The sequence below is a fragment of the Corvus brachyrhynchos genome, unplaced genomic scaffold (assembly GCF_000691975.1).
Source record: "Corvus brachyrhynchos isolate BGI_N302 unplaced genomic scaffold, ASM69197v1 scaffold194, whole genome shotgun sequence".
NCBI lineage: Eukaryota > Metazoa > Chordata > Aves > Passeriformes > Corvidae > Corvus > Corvus brachyrhynchos.
This window is the reverse complement of record NW_008237890.1, coordinates 1292884-1314735: the sequence shown is the minus strand read 5'-3', so window position 1 is coordinate 1314735 and position 21852 is coordinate 1292884. Positions and strand designations below refer to the sequence as shown.

The window sequence follows — 21852 nt, the reverse complement described above, 5'->3', positions numbered from 1 at the left end:
ACACAGAAGATACATGTGTAAATATTTCTATTCACCAATACTGACTGATAACTGAACACCAAACTTTTTTTCCCATACAAGTTACCTACTCAGCACAAATCAAAGTAGATAGCTAGAAAACATACAAACTAATAGCCACTGACTCATCTGCTTTATCAACAGTAGCAAAATCCACTGGAGTAAGGAAACTCAAAAATGCACTTCATGAAGCCACACATTTCCAGCCTACTCAAATTAATGTAGCACCATTAGGAAAACAAGAAATTTCACAAAAGCCTGAAGAAACCTGCTAGTTGCCCCTATTTCATACCATTCAATTATTTTTTTCAGCAGTAAAGAGCATTCCACAAATGAAAGTCATAGGATGGTGAAAATGATTAAGAGTAGCTAAAACGTAAAGCACCTCTCATCCTCACAGAACAACACAACTATACTTGCACTATACTTGTGCGCTCAGCACTACCTCCCTTTGTTTCACTAAGCTCTGACATGTCCACATACCAGCACTCCACCAACATCCCTCTACATCGCATCCTTTTGCCAAGCATCTTAAGGAGAGGATGACTGACTTGTTCCTTCCACCAGATTCTCCTATTTCTCTTCCTGTGTGTTCTTGACAATGGAAAAAGACAGCAAGAACTACACTTCTCTACTCTTCTCTGGAGCTGGGAGGCTTTTAGTATGTTACTAAGTCAGTTACTTATCCAGTTTTGTTGTTTGAGAGGGTTGTTTGGATTTTTTAATCTATTTTTCACTTCTACTTAATTCTGTACAACTGAATTTTGTCCAAAAGCAAGCTAAAAATAGCGGTTGAGCTGTAGCAAACAGCACACTGGAGGTGCCACCTAGTATTTCTTCTGGTATGTTGTCCCAGGTTTTCTCCCAGCTAGAGTAGAGTTAATTTCTTCTCCGTAGCTGTTACAGTGCTGTTTTAGATTCAGAATGAGCACTGTGTTGGTAACACACTGATGTTTGGGGTTTTGCTAAGCTGTGTTTATCCCAAGTCAAGGAATTTTTTTCCTTGTTTCCTGCTCCACCAGTGAGGAGGTGAGCAAAAGAAACTGTGAGGGAGCACCGCAGAGACAGGCCACCAAAACTGACCAAAGGGATATTCCACACCACAGAACATGATGCCCAGTATATAAACTGGGGGGGAATTACCTGGAAGGGGCTGATCTGGGTTCGGGAAAGGAGGTCGGGCTGTGGCCAGTGGATGGTGAGCAGCTGCATTGTGCATCACTTGTTCATTCCCTTTTTATTATCATTATTATAATTTACCATAATTACTGTATTTCACTCTATTTTCAATTATTAAACTGTTCTTATCTCAACATGCGAATTTCGCTTTGGTTCTCCTCCCCATTCCACTGGGTGGGGGAGGAAGAGAGGTGGAGTTGATGAGTGTCTGCATGCTGTTTCATCTCCAACTGTGATTAAGACCATGATAGTCTTGCACAAAATCTAGAAAACAAGCTGGAGGGTACATCCCTGCTTACACGATTCAACTACTACAGGTAGTTAGGGGGCACACAGGGAAACCAAGACCACAAGTTTAGCATTTTTAAAGACAGAAAATCATTGTTGGAATTTGCATTCATAGTCTTTTCATCAAAGTGTCCAATACCAAGGGTCAAAAAGATCTCTTATTTAACGTTTGCATGTGATTTTGATAATCTTTAGCACCATCTCATTTCATGCTGGAAAGCAGTATCATCACATAGCCTAAATATTTACTACAACTTTAACAAAAATCTTTGTTGTTTTTTTCCCCCACAAAATCAATGAAGAATATTGATTGTATTTCAGAATTTTTTTCTTTTTCTAAGACAGAAATCCAGCTGTAAGCAATTAAAAACTACTCTATAAAAAATAAAAGTGTTCCTGTAGGAAGACAAATAATCAGTCATCAGTATAGAATACTCTCTATGGAGAATACAGCAATAAACTGACCTAGATACTGCTGCATTTTGCTGATGCAGACAATTCCTGCAGTACAACACAGAGGAACCATGGGATCCAAAACATTGTTTTCAATTAAAATCCTTGCACATTACACATAAAGAAAGAAAAGGTAAATCAGCTGCAGTATCAGTAGTCTGAAGAATGACAAGCGGGACTGCAAGGTTGTGTGCATTTTGGTTTGGGATTTTTTGCTTTTTATTTTAAATTAAATGACTGGACCTGAAAATAAAACTTACTAAAATATCAGTATTTTTTGGGCACAGTGACTTTTTACCTTTTTAATTAACACCTCCAGGAAGAACTAGTCATAGATATATTCATGGTTTTCTAGAGAAATACCATAACCAAGAAACAAGAGTACAGTTACACAAAATCAGATTGTATTTCTTTTTTTTTATTATGGAATCTTAGACCTTATAATCTTGTGTCTTAAGTATTTATTACTCAGACAATGATGCAATTTTTCTTGAATTTTTCTTTTTTTCCCCTTACCAAGTCCAACCTCAATAGTCCTCACATAGTCCTAGAACAATGTGGGTACATTTTTGCTCCACTTGCCTCAGAAGCTGCCAACACTACCTTCTGAAGCTGACGGGATGATTACTAAAGTGCAGCATGAGCCTGTAACTTCCTTGGGCATCCTGTAATTTGCTGTGGGATTTCTCCCTATTAGCTGGTGTCTGTGCAGCATTGAAACACAGTCTCAAACTTGAATGCTCGCATAATAATTTTCCGGCAAGGGAGTTGCCCGCTGATAGAACTGCCTATGTTGAGAGCAATCCACAGTGAAAGGCTGGCTGTATGAACTGAGGCCATAAATGCTGTGCTAAGATTTATTGCTATTACTTTGGTTTCTTCCCCTCCCTTTGTTAGGTCTGTTAGCAGGTTGAAAAGAGTTTGAGTCACGGTGGGTGATATACTTGCATTTTCTTATGAGTGTGCATGTAAGTCTTTGCAAATACTTGTGCAGACAAAAGCTTTCTAAGTGATAACCTTAAAAACCAGGTTTTGAACTTTAACATTTAGTTTACCTGAATTCATTCAAAAAGCTGATCTGATGTTGACTCACTAAGTAGAAGTCTTTTTTGTTAGAAATAAGTATTTCAGCTACTGGTAATGCCGTGGTACCGAGTAAATTCTGTCAGATAATCTGCCATAAGGGGACACCTTCTCCTTTTCCCCAATCAGGCAGTGGCCAGGCTTCCCAGGGATGTGGCTGTGTCACCATCCTGAAGGAATTTAAAAGACCTGTGGATGTGACCCCTTGGGAATGCTTCAGTGGTGGCCTTGGCAATGCTGAGTTAATGGCTGGACTTGATTATCCTAAAGGTTTTTTTCAAAAGTTAATGATTTTATAATTTTTTTAATATTTCCTTTGTTTGTCTTGTTTACCCTGTCTGTATGGCATAAACAAATACCAGTAAGTTTTATGGAGAATTAGTTCACTATATTTCCTTTAGTTTTTTTCTTCATACGCTTTTCCATATTAAAAAAGAATCCTACCATCAGTACTTTCTAGCATGTTCTTTTCTATTAAGAAAAGAGGAGAGGAGAAAAGTAAACTTTGATTCTTATTCTTGTGGTAATAAGTGATAAGAATTAAGCAAAAAACATTAAGGTCTCTGACCACTTGGCAAAGGAACTGCAGCTCATATTTGACAATGGTATCTAAGATTTCTCTATAGACACAGATTAGTCATTATTGCTCTGATGCCACTTTGAAACTTGTAGGTATTTAAATTTAACTGCACACACCCGAGAAATACTTTAATTTCTTGTATCATATATATGTATCATATATGCATATACAATACTGCTCCTATGTACAATAACCACCAAGCAGAATACAGTGTCCTAAGATGAAGGTTTCATCCATATGCTAGAGAATTTTGACAAAATAAAACCGTATTAAGAATGTATATGCCAAGACTTCCTAGGCAAAATTGCGGAATTTCAGTAGCACTTTTGGAGTGGTGTAAAGCAACACAATTACACTAGCTTTAAAAAATTATCTAACTCCACTGAATTTAAAGATGACATTAAGTTTACAGTATAATACAATAATAGAGATGCATATTGAAGGCATAAAACATTTAACAGTTTGTACTGGGAAAGCTGTACACCAGGTAGTAAACTATCTTTTAAAAACGTAAGAAATACGAAGCCAGAAAACTGTCAGGGAGGTACCTCCAGGGAATACCACCTCACCTTTGCTACATCTGAAGATGCAGTTTGCCATTCTTGAAGTTCAGCTGAATCAATTTTAGAGCTGCATGACGTTCATATCTTTTAAAACCCAAAGTCAGTTTTACCTGCCACAATTAACTGCTGTGTATCCATGGTTCTCTCAACTTTGTTTCATTGTACTAATCATAGAAATTTCAAATAATCAAATGTACAGGTTATCAAATGCATTTCGGAGTTTAAAATTAACTTTAGAGTTGCTGCCTTATCTGGGGGCTATTAAAAACAGAATTTTCCTATTCGAGGGAGAGACCAGTCTGAACATTAGATGTGTACAGAGATTCTCAAAACTTTCATTACTGTTAACATGTGCATACAAAGCACAGGGGGAAAAAATATTCATTAACTTTTCCCTTTGAAGCATATTCCATCTCATTAACAAAAATAATCATTAGTGCCTAAATTTTTAAGTTTCTGTTATTTGAGAACTTTCTCATGAAGGTGTTTCTCAATCTCCAGTGTCAAGTAAGAGCTCACTCTCTTTACTGGGCTGTTAAACTAGCGCAGCTGATTTTACCCTTTACACCACATCATTGTATTAACTAATATACTAACGAGGTTGCTATTGGAAAGGTTTTTTCCAATTACAAACAAGTCAATGCAGAAAATGCCTCTGACTGAAACTTTTTCTTAGTAATAGAAACTAAGGCTTTATATAAGCCTTAACACTGATTAAAATCAGAGAATATCGAAAAACAGTAAAAAACTTCTGCTGAATAAATTGCCCACTTTTTTGGTTTTGCACACGTACTTCATTACCTATACATCCATGGCTACAAGCTTTCAGAAGGGACAGGGGAGGAAGTAGAGGCAGTGCAATGGCTCTCTGCACCAGGGAGTGCTTTGACTGCATAGAGCTCTAAGTGATGATAGGGTTGTACAACTATGGGTAAGAGTCAGGGGGGCTGGCAACGCAAACATCCTGGTGGAAGTCTGTTATAGACCACCCAACCAGGATGAAGAGGTGGACAAAGTATTTTGTGAGCACCCGGGAAGAAGTAAACTCATGACCACTAGACCTTGTTCTTAGGAAAAGCTTTAACTTGCCAGATGCCTGCTGGAAACTCAACACAGCAGAGAGAATGCAGTCTAGGAAGTTCCTGGAATGCATGAAAAGTAACTTCCTAACACAGCTGGTAAGAGCCTATCAGGATTGAGGCCCTGCTAGACCTGCAGTTTACAAACAGAGATAACCATGAAATGATAGGAGTTTTCAATTCTTGGTAAAGTAAGGAAGAGGGTCAACAACACCTCCACCTTGGACATTCAGAGGACCAACTTTAGCCTATTCAGGACACTGGTTTGGAGAGTCCCCTGCACAGTCATGAAGGCTCAGGAAGAGGCCACCCCTATGGGTTGAAAGATGAGATGGTGGGGAGAATGTGTGGCTTGGCTGAAAGGGAGCTTTCACAGGAACTCAGTGAAAAGGAGAGAGTTTATGACCTTTGGGAAAAGGGGCAGGCACCTCTTGATTAGTACAAGGATGTGATGAGATCATGTAGAGAGAAAATTAGAAAGGTTAAAGTTCAACTACAACTGGCCACTGCTGTCAAAGACAATAAAAAGTGTTTCTATAAATACATCAACAGCAAGAGGAGGGCCAAGAAAAATCTCCATGCTTTATTGGAAGCAGGGGGGACCACAATCACCGAGGCTAAAGAAAAGGCCGAGGTACTTAATGCCTTCTTTGCCTCAGTCAGAAAGCTATCCCACAGCAACCTCTATCTCAGCAATCTGAGCTGGTAGACAGGGACAGGGAGTAGAACAGATCCCCTGTAATTCAGGAGAAAGTAGTTAGTGGCTTGCTGTGCCACTCAGATACTCTATGGAGCCAGATGGGATTCACCCAAGGGAGGGTGAGGGAGATGGTGGAAGAGCTCACCAAGCTGCTCTCCATCATTTATCACCAGTCCTGGTTAACTGAGGAGGTCCCAGAGGACTGGAGGTTGGCAGTGTGATGCCCATCAACAAGAAGTGTCAGGGAACTAGAGGTCTGTCAGCCTGACCTCAGTGCCAGGAAAGGTTATTGGACAGATTATCTTGATTACGATCACACAGCACGTACAGGACAACCAGGAGATCAGGCCCGGCCAGCAGAGGTTTGTGAGCAAGCAGGCAGGTCTTGCTTGACCAACATGATCTCCTCTTATGAGCATCCATGGACTGGACACAGGAAAAACTATTGATGTTGTCTGCCCGGATTTCAGCAAAGCCTTTGATACTGCCTCACAACATTCTCCTGGAGAAACTAGTAGCTCATGGCTTAGACAGACACACTGTTCGCTGCATAAAAAATCATCTGTATGTCTGGGCCCAGATAGTGGTGGTGGATGGAGTTACATCCAGCTGGTGGCCGGTCACCAGTGGTGTTCCCCAGGGCTCAGTACTGGGGCCAGTTCTGTTTAATGTCTTTATGGATAACCTGGATGAGGGGATTGAGTGCACCATCAGTCAGTTTGCAGGTGACACCAGCTGGGTGGTAGTGTTGACCTGCTGGAGGGTAGGAAGGGTCTGCAGAGGGATCTGGACAGGCTGGATCATGGGCTGAGGCCAATTGTGTGAGGTTCAACAAGGCCCAGTGCCAGGTCCTGCCCTTGGGCCGCAACAACCCCAGGCAGTGCCACAGGCTGGGGCAGAGTGGCTGCAAAGCTGCCCACAGGAAAAGGACCTGGGGGTGCTGGTAGCGTAACTTGAGCCAGGGTGTGCCCAGTGGGTCAAGAAGGCCAATGGCATCCTGGCCTGTACCAAAAACACTGTGGCCAGCAGGACCAGGGCAGGGATTGCTACCGTGAGGCCACACTTCAAATCCTGTGTTCAGTTCTGGGCCCCTCACTACAAGAAAGACATGGAGCTGCTGGAGAGAGACCAGAGAAGGGCAATGAAATTGGTGAAGGCTCTGGAGCACAAGTCCTGTGAGGACTGGTTGAGGGAGCTGGGGTTGTTCATCCTGGAGAAAATGAGGCTCAGGGGAGACCTTATCACTCTCTACAACTGCGTGAAAGGAGGCTGTAGCAAGGTGGGGGGCAGTCTCTTCTCCTACACAAAAAACGACAGGACGAGAGAACATAGACTCAAGCTGCGCTAGGAGAGGTTCAGGTTGGACATCAGGAAGAAGTTTTCACTGACATGGTGGTCAGGCACTGGAAGAACAGCCCAGGGGAGTGGTGGAGTCATCATCCCCTGATGCGTTCAAGAAACAATTGGATGCGGCACTTAGTAAACTACAGTGTAGTTGATAACAGTGGTCTTCAGTCAAAGGTTGGACACAGTGATCTTGGAATTTTTTTCTAACACTACAGATTCTATGATTCTATGCTGTACACAAAAGAAAGGAAGACATGCACACCACAAAACAAGATTTCAGTCTAAAATATCTTCAGTTATATACACCTCAAACAGTTGCTTTATTATCTTGTACTACAAGTTTTCTGATTAAAGAAGAAAAAAATTGAACTTGTTTCTTTAAACTTTGAGGTTTCACTATTTATGTTTCTTTCCAGGTACCAAAATTCCTAGTTCAACTAAAGTGCTTTCACAAACAATAGAGCTTAAAGGAGATTTAAGAGCAGAAGTCAGTTGTCTTCACATATATTAACCTCTGTGTATGTAGCTTCAACTTAAAAATATCCACAAACAGAACTGGTTTTGAAGAACAATTAAATACATTCAGCTGCAAACAAAATTCACTACTGCGAGGAATATATATTGCTGGAAGTATAATACCTACTATCAAAATAACAGCTATAAATAAAATTTGAATGGCAGCTTAAGGTATTACCTGATGGAATAGTTGTCCCTTTCTCATCACCTGCCTGAGATTCTCACAAAGAAATAACCACAGGAAATATTTCCTTACACATCAATTTTCTGCACTATGACTTACCAATTTTGCAGCTTTTCCATAATCAATCCATCGAATGGTGGCAAAGTTTGTTGACTCTGCACAATTAAAACCATGGTTAAACCCTGCATGGTATCCATATGGGAAAGTGATCATAAATTCTCCTGCCTCTTGGGTAACCTGTAACAATAAAAAAAAAAAAAAACCACAGAAGGCCAAAATAAATAAACTTTAAAAAACCTCAAAGTGAACCACATTACAAAGCAGTTCTGGTCCTAAAGCAATAAAAACTATATATGCCTTTATAACTAACTAAAACAAATAATTTTTTTACCTTGCACAGAGATGAGATTTAATACAAACAGAAACAAACAGAAACAGTATACTTGAGACAATGCTCTTTACTCTAAAATACATAGCTAGGTGTAATACTTAACAAATTCAGAAAGAACTCAAAAAAGTTAATCTTGGAGCAGAGGTTCACTGATAATAAAATCTGGAAGTAAAAAGAACTAGAAGACAGAATGAAGAACATATCATTTTTACTGGCTGAGAGGAAGCAAAGACAGGCTAGATCAAAATACCCACAATTACCATGCCTAAATGTGCAGAATAGCTCAAGATAAGGCTATTAAACACAAGTTTTAATCTGCCACTGTCCTTCCCCTCTTTCTCTTTAGGCAAAATTTTAGAGAGCAGAAGCACGTTGGCACTACTGGCAACAAGAATTTCACATAACTAAAGGACAAGTGGGATAGAGGGAAATTCTAAAAGATGAAAAGCTTGACTACAGTTAAACTCTGACATTGTTGTAGAGATTGAGCAAGGGTAATTTCAAAAGACTTCAATCAAAAGAAAAGTGTGCGAAGACCACTGGCTCAACAAAATATTACAGAAAGCAGGGGAAAAAAAAGGAAAAGAAAAAGCCAACTTAAAACTCACTGCACAGTAATTATATTTTTGTATCTACAAAAATAACCCGAATTCACACTAGTTTTAAGAGAGGTATCAGACTTAAAAAGCTTTTAGAGTAAACTACAAAAAAAAAAAAATGTGTGGTAACATAAACAAATCACTGGTCAGATTATTCTCTTTCAAGAGAGAAATCTCATCTTCCTATTACTAGGATGGACTGCTGCTCTCCTACATGGAGAAAAGAGGAGACAGCACTTCTTGTCAACCACTAATATTCTCTCCACACAGTGACAGCTTTAATCTCTTAAAGTCAGACCACCAGAGACTTTATCAAGGACAGGCTAGTCAGAGACTTCAAATAGCACACTGTCTTCTGAATTATCTGATAAGAGTTAATGAATAAAGTAGATTATACAAAAGTAAATAATTAAAAGATATTCTCCATGCTCTGTTTGATACACATTCTACATAAAACACACATCAGACAACAGGCCCACTAAAAAGCAAACAGATCCATTTAAATGAAGCAAATAATCTGAGCAGTGACTGATGACTATTCAACAAGATGCATTTGTTGATTACAGGAAAATAAGGAGACTTCTTAGAGTCTAAATAGGTTGTTTTCAATGTGTGGCAATGCTTTGCACAAGCAATACAGTAAGAAAATCTGAAGGACAAATACGACTCTTTTTAAGGGAGTACCCTCATGACTCAAAATCAGAAAAAGGGTTAAATTTTAAACAATCACCAAAATTAAAGCTCACAACTTCAAACATTTTTCTTTTTAATGTCATGTCCTAAATCTCAGCCTTCTACTGGTATAGCTGTCTTACATTCAATGTCTGCTTTTACAATCTCCTTCAAAATTGTTATCTAATAGTTTTATAAATTCTTTGTGTGCTTTTCTGCCCAATGCAAGAACACACAGGGTTAACACTTCAAAGAGATCTGGTTTTGACTGTATTAAGGGATGAAGGAAAGAGAGGAAAACAAGAAAAATAGCCAACGAGGCTAGAGAAAAAAAATGGATCTTACATTTTGCACGGTTAAATTTTTTGTAGATTCATATTTAGTATATACATGCAAATGCACATATAGTTGCATATATTGTAACTGTTACTGCAGCACTTTAACAATCGCCGTGGGAATGTTTAAGAAAGATTATTCTCAACGCTAACGATTCCAAAATTTATCTCAATACACCTTCCCACTGCTGACAGTTTAGCAGGTGTTCTATTGCAACAAGCAGCAGTTCAGCTGCCACCTGGTAGGCGTAGGCTGACTTATCAGCATTCAGCACATTTCCACTTCTATCACTTTGAGCCATGAGAGATCACAGCCTGGTTCTCTCTATTCACTTTCTCACTGAATCCCATTAATTACAATTACACTTGGGTACAGTCTGCTTCCTCCAAAGACTAGGTGATAGAACCAAACTTAAATATTTAACTGTTTATAGCACTTTTTTTTCCTTTTTCCCCCCATCTTTTTAGAGGATTATTATCCTCTAAATTAGAATACAGAAATAATCAAGACACCAAAATACAAAGATCAACTCCCTTTCCCCACCTCACATGTGTCATAATGAAAATAAGTATGCTGGCATACTGCAATATGCTACTTTAAACACCAACTACTGAAAATTATACTGTTCAGAGTAATGTTCTGTAAATTCAAAACTATAAATCGGGTTATAAAACCTTCCAGCTTGGAAAGTTTCACCTGCCACTTCATGATAAAGCACAAGGCTATGAAGGGAATCAGTATATTTACCTATATATTACAAAAACTGAACTCAGCAACTACATCTCCATATGATAATACATCATTCAGAAAACAAACTACTTATTTTATGAGTAATTTATTCAAAAAAGCTTGCTTTCCCAGGTAGGCAGGGTCATTCTAAATGCCTACACTTCCTCAATTTTACCCATAGGTTGACTTAAGCATGAAAAGTGAAGTGATATTCCAAAAAGGCATAAAACACATCTGTGTCTTCATCCCACCTGTGTTGCCAACAGGACTGATAACACAGAGGTGTCCTGGTTCTTGCCAGCCATGTCTTACACAGCATCAAGGCCTTTTCTGCTCCCCACATCATGCCGCCAGTGAGAAGGATGGGGGTGCACAAGAAGCTGGGAGGGGACACAACCAGGACAGCTGAGCCCATGGTATCCTGCTCAGTACATAAAGCTGTGATAAAAAGAAGGCAGGGCAATCGTTTGGAGTGGTGACATTTGTCTTGCCAAGTCACCGTTACGCGTGACAGGGCCCTGCTTTCCTGGGAATGGCTGAACACCTGCCTGCCCATGGGAAGTAGTGAACGAACTCCTTGTTTTGCTTGGCTTCGGTGCACAGCTTTGCCTTTCCCTATTAAACTCTCTCTATCTCAAACTATGAGTTTTCTACCTTTTATCATTCCAATTCTCTCCCCATCCCACCAATGGGGAGTGAGCAAGCCCCTGTCTAGTGTTTAGCTTCCAGCTGGGCAAAAATATACATGAAAATATTCACATTATTATTATTATTATTATTATTATTGTTTCATACTGTTAGAAAAACACCAACTAAACCAGACAGGAAGCACTGCATTATCCTATATTTTAGGCCAGGGAACCTGTTAAGCAAAATTTGTACACACATGCCCACATTATATCAATAAATAAACAGCACATAGACAAAAACAGAAACCACAACAGTAAGCAAGGTGTGTGGCAAGGATAGTTTACGCAACTACACTGCAGTGGGAATAAACTGAGAAAAAGTGCATATTGCTTGGTTCTTCTGAACAATTTAAAACAATCTGTGCAATGGGAAACCAGGAATCATAGCCCTTTAATGATCAAAAGTCATTTGAAAATTCAGTGTTAAGATAAACAGATATTCAGGCAGGAGACCTTCTGAATCAAGCTCTAGTCTTCTAAGTAGGTTTACAGAACTCCAAAATTTAAAATTTTAGAATTTACAAAGTGTATATAGAATAAGTACACTTTAAAAACCCCAAAACAATGCATTGAAAATATTTCATTAGCGGGCACCTATAGGAAGTTCAAAGTGGAAAACAATGATACAGAAAATCTCGTAGAAAGCAAAAGAAACTGAATACTTTACATGTTTTTAAAAGCAGCTATGTATTAAATTCATCCACAAAGACGATTATTCTTTCTCAGTTTCTGTTTGTATAATGTTGTTATCAAACATTTATTCTACCACTACCTAACAGTCAAGAATAATCATTCACTCTTTTTCTACTATGTTACAGCTTTTAAAATAGATTTTAAATTAGGTAATAGTTCTTCTGACTTCATTCCACCTTAAACCTTTCAGATCCTAATAAAGTTACATTTAACTGCATTAGAAAAGCAACATACAGACATAAAGAAATTAAACACTTGTGTTAAAATATTAGGTATCGAACTTAAATTAGCAGTGAGTTAAGAACTGCTTCAGACAACAGAAAATCCCATCTAAGCTACCATGGAAATAAACTAAAAATAAGAAATTTTAGTAATGCCTTAGAAAAAAATCACAGGAAGGCGGTAATGGCTACAACTGTTTAATGGCAGAAAATTCCCGGCTAAAACTATTGGAAGTTCTAACATATATTTTCATGCAGCCACTACCTAAATACAAAAAAAAACCTTTTGCCTCACCTTTACTATAACAATGTTTATACTAAACGCAATCTAATTTAATACATGAAAGTAGAGTGTAAAAAGAAACATTAACGTACCTTGTCAAAAGGAATTCCATACTTTTTTAATACTGAGGGAGAAATCAGAGTCATCTTGTGGCGAAGAAAAGCATCACATCCTTGAGAGCTGCTTGGAAAGAACCCTAATAAGGCAAGAAAAGCAAAACTGTACATCTTTTCATTAAATCAAATATGGTATCTTTGTAATATTTTTCAAAACTTAACAGTGTTTAAACTTGGTTTAGAATTTTTTATCATGTCATTCCTAGGTTCTGAGAGATTTCACAAAATCAAATGTATCTCCTAAGTTTTTCAACTGCTTTCCAGGGGCAGGGACTACAGGGTCTTCCTTGTTTGTCAAGAAGTGAAATAATTTAGAATAAATCTGGACCTGTATATTTAGGCGTATTTTCTTACCATTTAGAGAAATCATTGTTGCTGGGAGCTTTTTTTATGTTAATGTTCACTCTACACACATGAAAATCAACTGCAGTAAATAAATTTAGAAGGAGTCCTTGAAGACTAGGTTTACCTAGCACTCACAATCTACACAGTAAAAAATACAGCTTTCTAACTTCATACAATCTGCTGTGTATTCCTCTCATGTAAACGTTAGTTCATCATTCACAGAAGCAGCTTAATTCTTGGAAAAACACATTCATTATTCAATTACTAAAAAGAAAAACAAACAAACAAAAAAAAAAGAAAAACAGCAATCACTTTCAATCAACTATCTGAATTTTTTTAATGTCTTGAAGAAAAAAAAAAGAACAATAATTTTCCGTAATATATCGCTTTCTCTCTAATGTTAGATTTAATTTCTTCACTCTGGTGAGTCTTACACATTATGTTCATTAACCACCCTAAAACTCCAGAACAATTTTAAAGTTATCGCATTAGAGTTGTTATATTCTTTGTACATTCAATCTAGCACACTCACCAGTACTGGAAGAGTAGTATTTTTCTGATTTCTCAGAAATACTTATTTCTGATTTCTCAGAAATAAGTAGTATTTTTCTGATTTCTCAGAATAGCCTTATTACAGAAATAAGGTTAAGCAGCACTTAAACAGCAAAGGTATAATGTAGACTTCTGCTGGTCAGCATACAAGGAAGCCTGTAAAGTTGCCCTGAGACCAAATTTTATTGAAATTCATCATTCTTAATTTTTTTCTCACCAACAAGCACAGACTTCTTTACTCTGCCTTTGAATTGCAAATAATGTTGCAAGTTTCAAAAAGTACTATTTGATAGGCACAGTTTTATATATGTGTGGCTTCACTGACTAAAAGACAGTTAAAAGAAACTAGCCCACAATTAGCGAACTCCAGCAAAAAAATTGCAACTCTTTTTTCGCAATTAATGCCTATAACATAAATGATAGCAATCAAAACTTGAGAATCTACAGTTTATGAGCATCAAGAAATTGCAGTCCTGAGCAGTATAATAGTAGAAATACACAAGAACTTAGAGTGAAAAATGTGATTGAAAGTGATACTTGAGACTTGAGGGAAGAGCTGGTATGAAAAGTAGCTAAAAGCTTTATCAATTAAAGCAGAGGAGTTTGACTGAATTTTTCTTGAGAAAACAAATTTTGTACCAAATTATGTTACTGCAATATGCTTAATTAGCTCACTACAAGATGATAAAAAGCAAACGATGGGCAGACATCCAAAACTTAAGCTGTACCGCTCCAGCTCCAAGAGATCAGACATAGCTCTGGCAAGTCCAACCAGAAGGCAGGCCTGTTGCTGAATTCCAAGAAAGTTGCAAGTAACACAGAGCAGCAGAACACAACCTGCTCAAAATCCACTTCCAGAAATTTACAGGAGAACATCTGCTGTGGTTACAGAGCCCTCACAGTGAAATCGAAGTGCAGCCTATACATTCTGTACCACTATAACATATTTTTTGACTCGTCAAAGTCTACACTTTTTCAGCCTCATTCACCTTATTTTCTCAAAGGAACTCCCCTTCAATGAACAAGGAAGGAAAGGAAGGTAGTATTTCCTCATTACAAGATTCTCTTTATCAGAAAGTCTTTTGTCTGCCAGGCTAAATGTAAGGTCACACAAGCTTTTCTTCCAGAAAATAAAATCCCTGTGGGAGAACTGGCTAACAGATGTAAAAAGTACCGAATAGAGGGCTTTGCATTAGAAATATTACAAGACTCTTACAAAAACATTAAATGCAGGCCAATTCAAGATATGCCCACAACATTAAGATCCATTCTGAAATACCAAACTGATGTTAGAATTACCGGTTTCAAGGATTACCATGTAATCCTGCATGTTTAGTGAAATCCCACATCCAAAAGAAAAAATACTATCTAGAGTGTAACTACTATTCAAATTCTGTAGTACATTCATACTTTTAAGACACATGTGAAATCTAATTGAATCCATTAACATTAACCCATTAACTGTAAATCAGTTCTGCAAGAGCAGATATGTTGTAGGAATTCATATGTAATCCCAGTTTCTTGGATGATCCCGTGAGACATGGCAGACCTATACACTATTCATCTTCTTGGAAATGATTACAAAGAAACAAAATAAGAATTCAAAACAATTACTTCCAAGAAGCCAAGGAGAAATAATCACTCAGGGTAAAATGAAATAAGGTTGCTCATTGATTTATGTCCATGAGAAAAAGACAATCAAATTGAAAATTCTCCAATCCATGATTTACAGAAACACTGACATTTTTAACAGCTAGAGCAGAATTAGAACAGTCTACATGGTAAGTATGTGATTCAACACTTGGTGACCAAATGTTTGGGTACAAACAACTACAGTGAGAGTACCTTTATCCACCAAACTCAAGGTCCCTCTCAGCTTTTTAAAACCCTGATTTACCTAACACAAGCAGCAACAGCAGAGAGTATTTGAAAGCAAAAGCTTCAGACTGTATTAACAACCAAAATCATGCCCTTAGAAAACACCAAATATATACTCTTAACAGATCACATAGCCCAAAATACCTAGTCTTACCAATGCTATTTGTACAAACTACTTTAACAGCAGTGTTGGGCTGGTGAAGACACATCCTTTGTCAATGCTATTCCACCTCAGCATGATGCTTCCATAGAATTTAAGGGTTTATAATCCAAATATATGCTAGATAGAAGTCAAAGCCTTCTCATTTTTGGGGGAAAGGTGGAAGCAGTGGACACTCAGCAGATTCCTAGCTGTGGGATCCTTATGTGTGTCTCTTCCAACTCAGAATATTTTGTGATTCTGTGACTGAGGAAGACAGAATTCACACACAGAAGGCAGTGCTGCCCTGAGTCTTTAAAGTGTATATGAAATGGTTCAGGGATATAGAACATATTTTAAAAAATAAGTCCAAATCTCTAAATTATTGAGGGACGGTGAGCATTGCTACCTGGCAGTCTCATTTTTCCTTTCCACCCTGAGAGTGTCCTTCCAACATATCATATGCAGCTCATATTAGATGACCACATCAATATCACACCTACCACTCGGGCAAACTGAAGTGGATTGGGTTCCATTCCCTGGTTGCTTAGCATTTTCAAGATATTTGGAATGCTCCTCTGTGCTACTAAGAACTTTCCTGTAGTGTTTTCAATTACATTGTCCAGCTAAAATTATATATGCACAGATTACAGTACTATTCCCGAAAGTATAATTCTTCAACTCCATTGGACTGAATAGGTTGGTTTGCTATATTATACCTTGAATGATCAAGGAAATCGCAATTTGGTCGCTAATAAAGTAATTATTTAATGACATCAGATAAAATCATACTCTTAAGGAACTTTCAAATCAAATCCTGCCTAGTGCAATGAATGAAGCTAGACATCCTATAATTTTCAACACTTCCTTACTCAAGACTTCACCTGAAATTCAAAGGTGCCGCACTTCTAGTTAATCTTTTTTAAAAAAGAAAAAAGTAAAATAAAATCATAAAACTTTCAACATAAGAAAAATAACACCCTAAATTGCAAATATCTTTAATGTAATTTAATATTAATGAAAGTAAAATAAATCAAATTAACATAATTAAGCTCTAGGTTATGATTTTTTTAATTTTTATGCAGACCTTCATTTAAGGGACTGTCTTGGGGTGACAGATCAGTACTATTGAAACAAAGGCAGAGATTAAAGAAGTAGTGAGTTTTCTAGTAATTCTCTTTTTAGATTTTGCTTTGGTAGGTATAAATACAAACTTTATATAATTTATTTAAATTATTTTCCCATGACCTGAACTAGTTTGATTTAACTTTCTGTGTTGAACATAAAAGAAATTAGGAGGGTAAGTTTGCATGACAACAACCATCACAAAGAAAAAATGGCAATTTGTATGCTATACAAAGCAGAGCACAAAAGCCACAAACAGGCTTTCAAGTGGTATGAAATACAACCGTAGGTATGCCCAGATGAACATGTACGTACCAGCCTCAAGTTTATTATCTCTTAAATAAAACTTTCCTAACTTGACTGATATCAGTTGAAAAAACCTTCAGATCTTCAACTGCTGATGTTTTCTCATTCAAGAGCCTTAGAAGTTACGCAAGTTCTACTTCAAGTCTCATTTCAACAATTATTTTGCTGTCATACACAACAGGTAATGACTTCTGCATGAAATGAAGTAATTAATACTATACACCCTACAAAGCGTTGTATAACAACCATACATACTTCCAATATATTAAACTTTACTTTAGTTTCTTCTTTAGCATAACTGAACATCACAGATAGACGTCATCTCCCTTCTGAAACAGTTTCTGCACTCAAATGATCTATTAAAAGATTTTCAAAATCCTTCAATCTTTCCTGTCTCATTTGCCACTCTGCCTCTATTCTCTTTATTTTCTAACCCATTTTGTGAAACAAAAAATCCTTAAGAATACCATGGTATTACAGATTAACATAACAGCACATATAAAAATTGCAGTTAACAGCTTACTTGAGATTTTTATTACATTTATGTCTACATAAAATTAAAAAAAAAAATCTACATAAATGAGAAAGCAGCTGAAGGGCAAAATCAAACTGTTGTCTTTATTAGATGCAAGTCTAATGTTTTTCAGACAAAGCATTTGTAGGCGCCACAGTCAATCAAGATTTCAATGGAAAGCAAAAATGAAAGCATTCATGCACAAAAGGCATGTGTTGTAATTGTGATGTGCAGACAAGATAATGGAAAATATTCTAGCCTTCCTTTAATTTTATCAACTGCTGCCTTGACTTAGACAACCTGTCACATGTAATGTATTATTTTATTATTTTAATTATTCAATTCATTCAATTAATTCAGGAGGCATCTGGCCATCGGAGCTAACCTTCTTGAACAAACTACCTTTTTTTGCCTTCAAATGTTGCACTCATGCAAAAATATTTTCACTACACATGCTATTAAGTACAAAGGTCTCATTTACACTATGTTTTATTAATGTTTTCTCTTAAGTGACTTGCAGCCGTGCAGCTTCCTTTATACTTTCACCTTTGTAAGACACCTTACTGTGAAACAGGCTGCATTTTAGAAGGCACCAGTTGCAAAGTCGAAGATCACAGCATGGAAACAGTAAGAAATGGTAATTTTCAGTTTAAAAAAAAAGGTCCGTTATCTTTATCGTTAAGTACTACAGCATTATCTTCTACACTCCATTCGCAGCTATTAGCTGGACCAAAAATATCATGAAAACAATCTACTCACAGAAAAATATCCCAGACTACATTAAAATCAAATATTAAAAACTTAGCTTCACAGACAGTATTTCCTAACTCATCTATCTTATATTGCTGCTACAGTAATAATCTCTGTATAAGTACCTAGTTTTCCTACAGAAATGCTGTTTCATTCACTAAATGTAATAGAATAAACACTATTTGAAATTTTGTCATCTCTGTTCAGTATCTGATTCTACGGTTTATTTGCTATTTTCTATTCAAAACATAGTACTGAAATAAAAATAATTAAATAATTATCATAAACATGATTCATCAAGGAAGTTTTACATTCACCCCACAGTTCTTTATAACTTACATAATTAAGAGCAGCAGTGGACAATTTACACTGTGCAGATGTGCCCAATTCTGACTAGCACTCAGACATCAAGACCCAGCTCCCCAGTAGAACCTACTGGTTTCTGAAAAACAGTGGGCTTGGAGATTTCCATTTCCCTGATGCTTAATGTCCCATTTCTATTACTGTACTACGCCACCATCAGCAGTAAGAGGGCTGTGCACCTTCAGGCCAGTTTTCTAACATAACACTTTCTTTTTTCATGTAGCAAAACAGGTATCTCCAAAAGCTACCTACTTCCTGAATTTGTATACGTTACTCTACTATCTCCAGAAACCAAGGTATTTCAAACAAAAATCTGAAGGAGCTTTTTTTTGTCTGCAACAAATAATGCCATGCCTCAATACCACTTTATTTTTAGAAATGGGTGAACAAGTGTTACTGAAGCTGCCCATCCCCTTCTCTCACTGAAAATAAAGAAAAATTCGATGCATACTCAACTACAGGACACTTAAACTTGAATGAAGAACACTGCACAGCTGTTATCAAGCAATATGAAATCTATAACAAATGCCAGAGCAGCCATAAAATCACATGAAAAGTCTATCTACCCAAAGATGTTGCTCCCATCAAATGTCAGAACTGTGTACAGAGAAGCGTTTATATACAGCATGAAAAGTTGGCTTCCTCTGACTAATCTAGTAGCAAATAGTTGCTGCTCCAAGGCTTCCAAAGCCAGGGGCAGTTCCTATGCTCCTCTAACAGATTTCTGTGCCCCTGTGTTCCAATCTCCCTCAGAATCCATGAAAATTTTAGAATCCACCAAGGAGAGTACGAAATGCCTACTGTGAAATAAACCATCTCCTTAGGCTTACTTTGAACCTGCCAAGACACTTCACTTGGAGTCTCTACATACACTGGAAAACTCAATGAACCTTTTGGCCCACTTTGCCCAGTCATCACAGATCTTTACTATACCCCCTTCCCTTTATTTACATTCCTTCTCATTTGGAAGTTAGAGCTTACTAGCAATTATGAAAAGGAAAAGGCAATTTTTTCATCAGTCCTAGTGTCCCTCTCTGAAATTTTTCCAAGTCTCTACTTCTTTTACTCCTATCATTTCTTGTAAAACTAAATTATTGTATCATGCTAAGTCAAAGTCCATTGCCCAGCCTACATGTTCCAATTTGTTTACCAGTGAAAACCAAACAAAGTGTATAAAGGTCTATACTTTGCACTTGAAGAAGAAACTGCAAAGCAAAGAAAATGAGTGGTAACTTTCTCAAACAAAACTATGACGAAATTTAGGAATAGGAAATGTAATTATCCAGGTTGAAATCTGTTCTCCTGAGACATGCTTTTAAGACTGGAAATTCACAGGTCTTTACTTTCACATCTTTAACTGCCTTCCTACTGTTCTCAGCAACAGTTTTATTATAGCTCAGAAAAGAGTCATGCACCTATATAGTAAGAAAAAAAAAATGGGTGTGAAAACAAAATGTACACAAATTTTCAGAATTTTGTCCTGATACACAAGACGTAAATATGAACTTTCAATAGCATTCCTTCCCTCTAATTCCATTTCATTAAACACTCCATCCCATAATTCCTTTAATACTTAATAGCAAGCTATAAAACATGAGCTGCCAGGCCAAGAAACATCCCTAAATATTCCCATGTTCATAATTTGCACTCTTAATTTAGAAACAAAAATAGAGATGCAGTATTACTGAAAATAAAACAAACTACTGAGTGAGAATCTTTCTACAGACTAGTGATGTTTATCCCTTAGACCTCAACCTTACAACCGTTATCTCTGCTCCTTCTCCCAAATGTTTCTGCCATCTCTAAATGATAAAAGCCAATACATGCTTTAGCTAAGTGGATCTATATGCCTGTTCAGTAGTCAGCAAGCTGTTCACAAATAAGACCTAGTGTTTCTACATTTTGTCTGCTTACTCTTTCACAGAGGTACTAACCAGGACTCCATCCTCTACCCAACCATCAACTTCGATGAAACTTTTGGAGACTCATCTGTCTTCAACATTTGTATCTCTGTGTCAAATTTGGGTAAGAAGTTAAGACTCAAAAAGTTGCTTATGAAAAGAAGCTAGGACAAGAAAAAGCAAGGGCACAAAGGAGACAAAGACACTAACAATGAAAATCTAATGAACAACAAAACACTAAGCCTCATATTTGTAAGTTTCACTAAGCTAAAAATGCCGGTACAAAATAAAGTTCTATTAGAAGGAAGAAGAAAAAGAAAACAAAAATTTAATTCTTAATTAAAAATTTTAAATTAATTAAAAATTTAATTCCTCAGAGCAATAATAACATAGACACGTAAAAGTCACAAACATTAAGTAATAAAACAGTAGGTGAGTCAAGAACAATGTTTCTCACTTTCCTGGAGATTTGTCCTTCAAACATCATACATATGGAAATATTGAAAATACTACCTTGAGCTAGTCTTTCAAGCCGTTTCCCATGCTCTGGAGGAATAGCGTACCTATAATTCACATAAAGAAAAGGATTAAATGCTTAAAGACATAATTAATACAAAAACCATCATTCATGTGTGATAAATATCTAATAATACAGAAGCCAAAAAGATTAAAGACTGAAACATTACATAGAAAAAAAGTATACCAACATCTAAGGAAAAAATACAGACATTGGGTTTTGGGAGGGCAGGAGTTTGAGGAAAAAAATTAGCTTATTTCTAGTTTAAACATTATATTATGTAGTTCAAAAATGTTACATTCACTATTTAAAGTCATGTACATTGACAATATTTGATATTATTACATCACCACAATTAAAAAAGACACACATACTTTATTTTTCGAAATGAAATGAAAAAATGTAAAGTAAGTCTCATTTATACAAGTTTAACTTCCTTGAATTTCATTATGCTTCACAAGACACAGGGGTTTAACAGAAAAATATGAGCATTAAACATCTCTTTTTTCCTATAAGCAAAAGCTGTGGAATAAAAGGGTTACTTGCCCTTGTAGAATCATTACAATTAAGAGTTTTAAATTATTAAAGAAATAGATTTTCTTTAATTTAAAGAACTGTGCATATCTTAGAACCCCACTGTTCTTACAATAAACTAGTTTTTTTTTAATTCCGCATGCTATCTGCAACAATTCAGCAAAAATACAGAAGAACATGTTATTTTAATGCTTACTGCAGCCAAAAAA

General features: G+C 36.8%; 1 protein-coding gene across 8 annotated transcripts in view; it reads right to left on the bottom strand.

Moving 5' to 3' along the window:
* The window catches only part of KDM4C (lysine demethylase 4C), a 280048-nt gene that overhangs the window by 228807 nt on the left and 29389 nt on the right, over positions 1-21852 (bottom strand). For all 8 annotated transcript variants that reach the window (XR_001861543.1, XM_017732833.1, XM_017732838.1 and 5 more), the window contains exons 5-7: positions 21106-21155; positions 12696-12799; positions 8090-8227 (exon numbers count right to left, since the gene is read on the bottom strand). Coding sequence is in view for 7 of the 8 variants with exons in the window: in XM_017732833.1 (XP_017588322.1) it covers positions 8090-8227; positions 12696-12799; positions 21106-21155 (292 nt within the window). In the remaining variant the exon portion in view is untranslated. The remainder of the gene's footprint in view (positions 1-8089; positions 8228-12695; positions 12800-21105; positions 21156-21852) is intronic.